We start from the raw sequence: 11,300 nt of genomic DNA on the forward strand, positions 1-11,300 counted from the left end.
GCCACGCACTTAGCACTTCAAAAGGACACCCCCACACACAAACACACACACCCTCACACACACACACACAAACACACTGAACTGCAGGCTATTGTTAGCATCTAGGATGTTGTGTTTTTCGAGGAAAATTACGCATTTTCATGCTCGACTACCGTTTTGGCCGCACCGAAAATAGATTAGCTGCACTCAAAGGATATTGAACTCAACCAGAAAAAAGGGACAACAGAAGCGACAACGGGTCACTTAAAGGCTGCTTCGTTGAGCAGTTGATGACAGGCGCGTGCCAGGACATAGCAAGGATGTGCTTGGATTTCCTAAAATTAAGTGCAAAATGAAAATATGATACAATCGAAAAGATTTACTAACTGAAGTAGTTCTGTCAATAAATAAAACAAATAACAACTACTGCGCACACTCCAACTTAAAACAAAAACTATCATTTTGCAAATTGTATTATTTAATCAATCTTTCACTAACGCTGCAATTTTAGTTAATTTCAAAAATATGCGCCAAAGACTGCTGCCAGATCGTTTCCATCTACTAAATCAAGCAGTCTGGTAAGCCTTTGCTATTCAAAATGTGGCAGCACTGTCTCGCCGCACCGCAACCACTTCGCCGTATGTTATCGCTTAGCGATATCGGCACGATATATATATCGAGCATGGACGAGCGCGCAAATTAAAATTGTTGTAGCAATTTGATCGAAAGGGCTTATTTCCGGGAAACAAGGCTGCCACCCCGTTTATCGAAAGTATTTTAACACGCTCTGTACTAAAAGGTTGAGAATTAATGTGGCATTAAAAGCTAAAGTACTTCCTAACATATTTGTTAAATTAGACAAATTTATTGCATTGTGTTTTTAGCTTTTTTTCTTTGTATGCTTTTCAGTCAGAAACAGCTATTTATTACACTAAAAAGTTGCCAACACTGAATTAAATTGTAAATTGAAAAAAAGGTCCAAATAACTTAGCAATAAATTAATAATTTGATGAAATTGTAAAATTCAGTTGAACATTTTAATGGAGTTATGTAGTTCTAAAAAATAATATTACAAATTCTAGCTTTAAAATTAAGAAAAATCGCAAAGGTACATTTTTTTTAAATTACCTTTTCTCGGAAATTTACCTGTCTTAGGTAAAAAAAAAATCGGGCCAGATCGGATATTTTTACTGGGTGGCAACTCTACTGTAAAGTGTGTGTAAACACTGGCAACACTAAAAAGTTGCGAATTAATTTTGGCATTAGAAATAGCAATTGTGCTGCTTTTAAAAATTACAAATTGTTGAACGTACAAGTGTTAAGTGTGTGTAATTTAGTTAATTTCTATCCGTGCTGTTCATCAGCATTGTGTGTGCTACAGACACGACAAAAAATTAATAGCATTCAAAGAAACAGACGTCGTCGCCATCGCCGGACTCATATACTCGTGCATATTTTGTAGTCGTCGGTGTTACCACGACACGCTATTTTAGGAATAGGAATAAACAATAGGCATGTCCCTCTCTGAGTCAGCATCCTGTACCAGCACGCGTGCTAGTAGCTCGGATGCGCCGCTGTGCAAACGCCTGAAATTGGATGAAGCCGGCGATGATGTGAATGCCGGTGGAGCCTCTACTGTGCCAGAAGCATCATCAAGCAGCAGTCGGCGCAAGCTCGCTGCTGCTGCTGCTGCAAGCAGCAACAACAACTACGAAAATCACGACAAAGCAGCAGACGACGTTGACATGTTGAAAGTGACAGAGACAGCTAGTGCTGTAACTGCTGTCGAAACAGACTTGTGTGTATCGTCGTCTACTTCTGACACGTACTCGGGCAATACATCCAAGACAGCAGCAGCAATAGCAGCTGCCGGTGGCGGGGACGTTAGTACATCGTCAGCAGTGAATAAGGAAAGTAGTGGCATTAACAATTGTGCGTCGTCCTCGTCGTCGTCGTTGTCGTTGAAAACGAATTCACTGGATACGGAAAAAGTCGCGCGCACTGTCAGCTCAACAAACTCTAACGTCAGTTCCACTAACAACTCCCACTGCACCAGCAGCAACAACAACAACAGCAGCAGCAACAACAACAATAACAGCAGTGCAGTTATGGCTGCCAACAGCAACAGCGCTGCCGCTGGTGGAGACATCGATGAATCGCTATATTCGCGCCAACTCTATGTGCTGGGACACGATGCAATGCGTCGAATGGCCAACTCGGATATTTTACTCTCCGGATTGGGCGGCCTCGGACTCGAGATAGCCAAGAACGTCATTTTGGGCGGCGTTAAATCGATCACTTTGCATGACACAGCAACTTGTACGGTAAGTTGTCATTTTTCGTATTGGTTAAAAATCAATAATTTACATTTCTCATACGATTTTAATTGCCGCGCGCGCGAAAAGTCACGCAACTTGCAAAGCGACCTGGTTTATAGAAATAGAGAAAAGAAAAAATAAGAAAAAGAAAAATGTCCCACATGATTCATGATTCTGCAGAAACAACAACAACAGAAAAAGAATTCGCAAACTCGCTGATTTTTCATAGAGCAATGGCAGCGGCGAATGGAGCGTCAAGCATTTTGTAGGTTATGTTGCCTCTCTCTCTGCGCTCTGCTTGCTGCCTGGCTTTTAACGCACTACTTTGGCAAAAAGAGCGCCTGCGAAAAAAAATTAAACATTTCTTTTTGTTTTACTCTTTTTCAATGGCTTTTTTTTTTTTGTTATCTGCCTTTGCTTTTTGTTCTCGCAGAAAAGTGTGCGAGCGAGACAACTAGTGTGTGTGCTGTGTTGTGTGTGGCCGTATGTAATTGTTTTTGCAGTGCGTTTTGTGTGCACATTCGCTTTTGTTTTACTTTGCCACCTACTAAATAATTCGAAATGCAAAGCAATTTAGTTAAAATAAATATTTTCAATGGACTTTTGAAATTTGGCAAAAAGTCTTTTTTTAAGCAGCAACATAGTAGCTATGCAAATGCATATTGCAATAAAAGCTAGCATATAAACGTGTGTATGTATGTATGTGGTTTTAACAAACGGGTCACGACGAAAGCGACTTCGGTACTCCTCCTCTTCCAACTCCTCCCGTTCGTTGGGCCATTCATGCGTCATTTCCCCCCTCGCCTGCATCAACATTTAGTCACAGCAAAAGAGTCAGCGACTTTGAATTTCACAATGTTCTGTTTTTGATGTGGTTGTCTTTGTGACTGCGTTCGCTGAACCTTTCATTAATCTGTTTTGTTTCTTTCTTCTTTCTGCAGCTCAACGACTTGTCATCGCAGTTCTACCTAACCCAGTCGGACATCGGCAAAAATCGGGCGGAGGCATCATGCGAGCGATTGGCGGAACTCAACAGTTATGTGCGTACGCTTTCCTACACTGGCCCCTTAACGGATGAGTGTCTGGCCAAGTATCGTGTGATTGTCCTGACCAATTCGGATGCCGCGGAACAGGAGCGCATTGGCAAGTTTGCCCATGATAACAACATAGCCCTTATCATTGCGGAGACACGCGGCCTGTTCGCCAAGATCTTCTGTGACTTTGGCGATGAGTTCACCATCTATGACCAGGATGGTGCACAGCCGGTGTCCACGATGATAGCGAGTGTCACACACGATGCACAGGGTGTGGTCACCTGTTTGGATGAGACACGTCATGGATTCAACGATGGCGACTATGTCACCTTCTCCGAGGTACAGGGAATGCAGCAATTGAATGGCTGCCAACCCATTAAGATCACTGTACTGGGTCCTTACACCTTTAGTATTGGTGACACCCGCCAGTTTGATGCCTACAAGTCGGGAGGCGTGGCCACGCAGGTAAAGATGCCCAAGACCATTAGCTTCAAGTCGCTGGCCGAGGCAACGGAGAGTCCCGAGTTCTTGATATCCGACTTTGCCAAGCTGGAGGCGCCTGCCACACTCCATGTGGCATTCAGTGCTCTTGGCAACTATGTGACCCAAAATGGAAAATTGCCGCGTCCCTGGAACGATGAGGATGCCGCCAAGTTTTTGGATATATGCAAGGGCATGAAAAGCGACGTGGATGAGCAGATGGTGCTGCAGTTTGCCAAGATCTGTGCCGGCAATACTTGTCCCATGGATGCGGCCATTGGAGGCATTGTCGCCCAGGAGGTGCTCAAGGCCTGCAGTGGCAAATTCACGCCCATCTTTCAGTGGTTCTACTATGATGCACTCGAGTGTCTGCCCCAGGAGACGATCACCGAGGAGGAGGCACAGCCTCAGGGCACACGCTACGATGCACAGATTGCGATCTTTGGACGCAAGTTCCAGGAGAAATTGGCCAGTGCCAAGTGGTTTATTGTGGGCGCTGGCGCCATTGGCTGTGAGCTGCTGAAGAACTTTGGCATGCTTGGTCTGGGCGTTGGAGATGGTCAGATATATGTAACCGATATGGATCTTATTGAGAAATCGAATCTGAATCGTCAATTCCTGTTCCGTCCGCACGATGTCCAGAAACCAAAGGCACTGACAGCCGCCTCTGCAATTCAGCGCATGAATCCCGAGGTGAAGGTCACCGCACACGAGCTGCGTGTTGGATCTGAGACGGAGAAGGTCTTTTCCGAGGACTTCTTTGGCAATCTGCATGGCGTGGCCAATGCTCTGGACAATGTCGATGCTCGCATCTACATGGATCGCAAGTGCATCTTCAATCGCATACCACTTGTGGAGACGGGCACACTGGGAACCATGGGCAATGTTCAGGTGATTGTGCCGTTTGCCACCGAATCGTACAGCTCCTCACAGGATCCCCCCGAGAAGAGCATACCAATTTGTACGCTGAAGAACTTTCCCAATGCCATCGAGCATACGCTCCAATGGGCACGCGACGCCTTCGAGGGCGTCTTCAAGCAGGCCGCCGAGAATGCTGCCCAATACATTTCAGATGTGCAGTTCACCGAGCGCATTCTCAAGCTGCCAGGCATCCAGCCCCTGGAGATTCTCGAATCCATCAAGGTGAGTCGCAGAAACAAAGATACCCCTAAGAGATTTGGCAATAATCATTTCTATCATTTACAGAAAGCATTGCTGGATGATAAGCCCAAGAGCTTTGCGGACTGCGTGGAGTGGGCACGTTTCTACTGGGAAGATCAGTATGCCAATCAAATCAAGCAGCTACTCTTCAATTTCCCACCCAATCAGGTCACCTCAAGTGGCCAACCCTTCTGGTCAGGCCCCAAACGCTGTCCCGAACCACTTGTTTTTGATGTAGAGGACTCGATGCACTTGGACTACATCTATGCGGCTGCTAATCTGCGTGCCGCAGTCTACGGCATAACCCAAGTACGCGATCGTCAGAAGGTTGCCGAGCTGGTGCAACAGGTTAAGGTAGGAATCGGGAACAGATTCAGTTGTTTGATGTGTTAATAATCCTTCTTATGCCTTGCAGGTTCCCGAATTCAAGCCACGCTCTGGCGTCAAGATTGAGACAAATGAGGCAGCAGCTGCTGCAGCCGCCAACAATTTTGATGATGGCGAAGTGGATCAGGATCGTGTGGATAAGATCATAACGGAGCTGTTGAAGAATGCAGACAAGAGCTCGAAAATAACGCCATTGGAATTTGAAAAGGATGATGATAACAATCTGCATATGGACTTTATTGTCGCCTGCTCGAATTTGCGTGCAACCAACTACAAAATCCCACCGGCCGATCGCCACAAGTCCAAGCTGATTGCTGGCAAGATTATACCGGCCATTGCCACCACCACATCGGTGTTGTCCGGCCTGGCTGTGCTGGAGGTTATCAAGCTAATTGCCGGCCATTCTGACTTGCCCAAATTTAAGAATGCATTCGTCAATTTGGCTCTGCCGTTTACGGCCTTCTCCGAGCCAATTTCGGCGGCCAAGAACAAGTACTACGACAAAGAGTGGACACTGTGGGATCGCTTTGAGGTAACGGGCGAGATGTCGCTGCAGGAGTTCCTCAATTACTTTGACGAAAAGGAGAAATTGAAGATAACAATGCTATCGCAGGGCGTCTCAATGCTCTATTCATTCTTTATGCCCAAGGCCAAGTGCTCCGAACGCCTCCCACTCGCCATGTCTGAGGTGGTGCGTCGTGTCTCGAAGCGACGCATTGAACCGTATGAGCGTTCGCTGGTGTTTGAGATCTGCTGCAACGATGTCGACGGCGAGGATGTGGAGGTGCCCTATGTGCGTTACACGCTGCCCTAAGCCACGACCACGCCCCCTAATCTTAATTGTAACGGTTAAATTATTATTTAAAAAAAACAAAATATTTTGTCGTCGCGTTTTGGAGATGTGCGTCTGGAAAATTTTAAATGTGTGTTGTTGGTTTTGCATTTTAATTAACAAACAACCACACAACCACATTAAAGGATAATGCAACAGCAAAAGCAAATATATAAAAGCAACACTAATCACACAAATACACACACACACTCACAATCACGATAACACCCAACTAATTGGTATAGAAATTATATATTAAAAATGTATGTGTAATCCTATAAGGAAAAGGCAAATATTGAATTCGCGTTACACAAAACTACAAAGACTCGACTTAAAAACTAAATTAAAGAAAGGAATCGAAAAATCTGTCTGCTCAGCATAGGTTAAAAAACTACAACAAAAAGATACTAAAATTATAAAACAAAAATCATTTAAACGGAGCGCATTTGAAACTGAATTCATCTCGTTTATTACACATTTTTTTTTAAAATTAATTTGATATAAACGTAAAATTAATTTCATTGTATTAAATGGCGAAGTAACTGAATAAAGCTGTATATTTCATATGGTAATCAGTCAGTGCGTTGATCTTCCTACTTTCCCCTCTTAACCTGCTTTTGTCATTTAACGCGTTGCAGCCGTAATCTCATTTGGTACGTAGCGTCTTTTGCATAAAACCGCGCATTTCCCGGGAGCTTAAGCTATATTGCGACCCCCATCAGTGCCAGGCAATCTATCCAGCATCAGTCCCTCCATTTCTTCATCTAGCCATCCATCTTTCCGTTCATTCTGTTTGTTGCACTTGCACTCGCAGTCAGTTAGTAAAAAGTTACGTGACACAATTAAATATTTTATGCCCCAAGACGTTTATGCCGTGTCGGTGGCTGCCACTAAAGTGCAATTGCCAAGTGAAACTCATTCCGTCTCTCTTCCCTCTCCCACCTCCTCCATGCACATCGTAAAGTTGTGGGCGTACTATAATTAAATATTACACGCAATGCAACTGAAGTATACCAAAGTTATGCAGCTTCTTCCCCACGTTGCGGCCTAGCTAACTTTTTCCTCAAATTATGCAGTTAATGTAACAAACGCTAAGTGAAATCCATCCCTAGGAATAGTAATGGGAACGGATTCTACCCAAAAAATAACTTTACATGTGCGTCATTTAATACTCGAATTTTCCATTTTTTCTGTGTTGTTCCAGGAAAAACTCTTTAAATCGCAAGAGATTAAGGTAAGTCTTGATTACAATTAGAATTCCGTGTATTTAATAAAGCTCAATACAGATATCTGACAAAGTTCGAGTTGAAACTGAATATACTGTTAGAACTATTTTGGATTTCGTAGATTTATATAATTTGTAAAAAAAATTTGTATAAAGCTGTGGGCGAATTGTATTTTCATTGTAACCATTAAAGGATTCTCTTTTCTTAGGAAAGATTGTAATATGTATTATTTTTTATAAGTAGTTATCTTTTCTTACTATTGAAACGATTCTAAAAAGTAGTTTCCTTTAGTAAGATTTACTATAAATACTTCGGATTGCAATTCGAAATATAATTTAAAATTGTTTATATGGAAACTTTCCTTTGCTTTCTTTTTTTAGCCAGAACATATACGTATATTGACTCTTTGTGCTTTGGGCCAGCTCATGCTCACATATGATATTAATTTTTTTCTGCGTAATATTACGAACCACTATACCGTATGCACCAAGAGACATACAATACAGTTCGGAAAAAAACTTGTATCTTTCTCTCTGATGCTTGTGCGTCAGCTTTTGTGATGCGCCACTAACAAAAAATCAGTTGAGTCATGGGAATCGTCACATATAGTCACCCAACCATGCCCTTAACAGACATCCAAAATTCGTAGTCTCATATTATGAAATTTAAAAAAGATCATTCCACGGGGGGATTTTTTTAATAATGTAGATCAATTTATTCGAATAATTATATAATGAATCAGTAAGTATATATACTGTAAATTTCCCTATCTTGAATCTCTTTTAAATTAATAAATAAGGGCAAATAAATTGAAAGAGTATTAAAAATTCCTATATATTTTGCCTAGTATTATATCTTTTGTCTTCCGCTTCTTTGTTGATGATTTTATAAAATCTTTTTTTATATTATTTTCTTTTTTTTATGTATGTCCGGTTGGAAACCTGTTGGCTAATATCCAAAATATGTCCCGCGTAGCGCCGCACCGTTTTTAAATGCTTGAAATAATTTTTTGATGGAATTTTAAGAATGCAATTTCCATGTTGCGTGTAATAATAATATTCGCAATGCTTTTGTTTTAATTAATTAATTCAATAAATTTTCACTCGCTGTGACAATTTTTGCGATAATGAGGCAAACGGAGAAAGGGGCCAACATCGAACCTGATTAATGAACATATTCAATTGAAATCTCCAAGGTGAAACAGCTGATGGACACGGACATGTGGGATGTGGCATGGCAAGGGGAAAGGTGGTGGCACGGGTTGTGCTGAGGTCAAGGGGAAATTGCAACTGCAATTGTTATGACAAAATATTTATAATTTACTCGCATAATTAATTGCCTACAGATTGGCTAACTCGGGGCCACATGGAGGAGGCCAATGCTTACAATTAGGTTGGCATTTCCTGTCCGCTCCAACAAGCTTTTACTGAACTGATCGCTCGGATGATACATTTGGCCGAAATGTGCGTCATCCGCCACCAAAATTTATAACTACATTTATAGGTGTTGGCGTTGAAACTAAATGATACTACTTATCAATCTAAAGGTACATATAAATCGATGTTTATTTAAGTAAATACATGACACACTTGTTAGCGGTTCAGCGTCATTGACTTCTTAGTAAACAAATTATTAATGTGGGTAAGTAATTGAAAGTTTTTGTTAAGTTATATTAGTTTATGTTATATTAATATAATAAAAAATATTCATATTTCGTCTGAAAGCTCTGAGTATTAAATTAATTATTCAGTAAATTATTCATCTACTATTATTATATGCGAATATTTTATTTCACAATCCAATTTATTTATAAATATTAATCATAATGTCAATCCATAAACTGAATATAACAAAGAATTTAAGAATTTAAATAACTTTTTAGCAATTTAGAAATGTAGGGATTATAATTAAAAATTAAAATATAAGATCTATAAGTCTAGTGTAGTGTATTGAAAATTCTATGTGTATTGCATTAAAATGTCTTTTACCATTTTAAAATAATTATGGGACTGTTAACACAATTTGAAATGGTTTTTGATTTCCTGCAACACTTTGGTCACCAGGTCGTCTGTGGAAACGGAACGTGTTCGATTTTGCGCACCTCCTAAAAAAATAAACTAAAAATAAAAAAAATATTGAAAGCTAGAAACATGTAAATCACATGAACACGCGGTGATTGTCCATTTATGAACCAGAATCGTATGTAAATATTTAAATTGAGTCATAAAAACATTGCACAATAGGAAGTCGGACAGGAACAATATAGACATCCATATAGGCTAGACGTCCATGCGGCGCCCACACACAAGCACACATAAGTATCTGGGTAGATAGTAAATTCGTAATGTTGCTAAGTAGTAGAGCTAGTTGCACACTCCACTCCATAATTGATTTATGTCACGAATTGCCTCGGTCAAGATATTATTTGCCTGCCGTTCAAAGCGCAAAGATACAACGTATTTATCAACTGCAACGCAATATTGCAATATAAAAACATCCACATCGACATACGTTTGTGCATTGACAACAATAAAAAGATAATGCCAACTGAGTCATTGACCGTATACTATCCTTACTACAGGCTAAAAGCATTTCATCTTTTTCTTAAGCACACTATCAATAATTATAATAAACAAGTAATTCAGATAAAAAATCTTTGGGTTGACGAAGTGTCGGTACCCTTGCAAATATATAAGAAAATACATTTGTATATTAGCTACTAAATATATAATTTATTTATTATTATTTATTTAACCTTTAAAGGTTTAAAGATGTGATAGTATGTGAGATGGGAAAAAGAGGGAATTAGTCAGAATATATGAAAATATGTTGTAAACAGCACAATTAAGTTTTTATCCTCTAGTTTTATGAGGTTTTAGACATAATATACAATAAATAATAAAAAATCTTTTTACGGATTTTGATCGAAATATTTTCAAAAATTAGAAAGTAATTTATATAAAATCTAATTTTTTTTTATCAGAAGTCTTCTTAACTGCGTTACACATTTTGTGTATAATTGAATAATCCCTGGTAGGGTATATACAATTAAAAACATAAAACATGCGAGTATAACGGATGTTGGTCTGATAGCGAGTATCTATTAATTGTTGATATGGTAAAAGTCAAGGGTCTGATCTTGACCATGGTGACGACTAATAAGTAGGCGTATTCATCGATCGGAAGTTACGAAATGACGTCCTCACATAGGTGAACATATCTCAAACCTCTTTCGGCGATAAGTTATCAAAATTGTATATTTGTTTTTTGGAATTTTTTATAGTCATAGGCATTGTCATAGGTATTGTTTTTGGGTCAGTTGACCAAGTGGGACAACAGAGTATTGCAATCGGTACGCAGTCAATTTTATTTCAATTGATGATTGAACTCTCAAGACCTCAAGATTGAGTCGGTCTTCTCAAGCAATTTGGGCGTTGATGTAGTATGAATGATTCGTAAGTAGGCTTTGGTCTAGGTCAATGATTGTACGTAATTCTGTGAGCATTGGGTAAAGAGCAATGAATAAAATTCAAATGAATATGGATTACAATTATCGAAAGTACGTCAGCAACATTGATCTATTTCTATGAATTTTAGAATTGATTATTGAAAATATTTATTGTAACTAGTTTCATATTGAGAAAATAACTAATCCCTTTAATTAGCGTGATCTACGCTAAGCCTTCTCTTTACTAAGAGCAAATGTTGTTGCTCCACTTACTCCAATAGAGCACTGTTGAAGTGTTGCAGCTATTCCTCCAACCAAACAACCGACATCAGAGAGAAATGGCAAACTCCATAGATCAGCTAGTACAACGGTCTCTCTTTTCATACTGCAGTAAGCCCGCATTTGCTGCTTGCTACAGTATTGCGCTCTCTTTTG

General features: G+C 40.0%; 1 protein-coding gene across 1 annotated transcript; it reads left to right on the forward strand.

Moving 5' to 3' along the window:
• The first annotated feature begins 1,213 nt into the window (after positions 1-1,213).
• On the forward strand, positions 1,214-6,763 carry LOC117783079 (ubiquitin-like modifier-activating enzyme 1). The gene is made up of 4 exons (XM_034620257.1): positions 1,214-2,303; positions 3,239-4,954; positions 5,018-5,326; positions 5,388-6,763. The coding sequence occupies exons 1-4, from the start codon at positions 1,494-1,496 to the stop codon at positions 6,171-6,173; spliced, it is 3,621 nt and encodes a 1,206-aa protein (XP_034476148.1). The 5' UTR covers positions 1,214-1,493; the 3' UTR covers positions 6,174-6,763.
• Positions 6,764-11,300: the final 4,537 nt, after the last annotated feature.

Source organism: Drosophila innubila, assembly GCF_004354385.1.
Source record: "Drosophila innubila isolate TH190305 chromosome 2R unlocalized genomic scaffold, UK_Dinn_1.0 1_C_2R, whole genome shotgun sequence".
Lineage (NCBI taxonomy): Eukaryota > Metazoa > Arthropoda > Insecta > Diptera > Drosophilidae > Drosophila > Drosophila innubila.

Excerpts from the sequence above, each read along its gene's own strand:
- LOC117783079 (XM_034620257.1), top strand. The coding sequence starts at position 1,494 with ATGTCCCTCTCTGAGTCAGCATCCTGTACCAGCACGCGTGCTAGTAGC. Across the intron at positions 2,304-3,238 it reads ATGACACAGCAACTTGTACG|CTCAACGACTTGTCATCGCA; the intron begins GTAAGTTGTCAT and ends TTCTTTCTGCAG. Across the intron at positions 4,955-5,017 it reads AGATTCTCGAATCCATCAAG|AAAGCATTGCTGGATGATAA; the intron begins GTGAGTCGCAGA and ends TATCATTTACAG.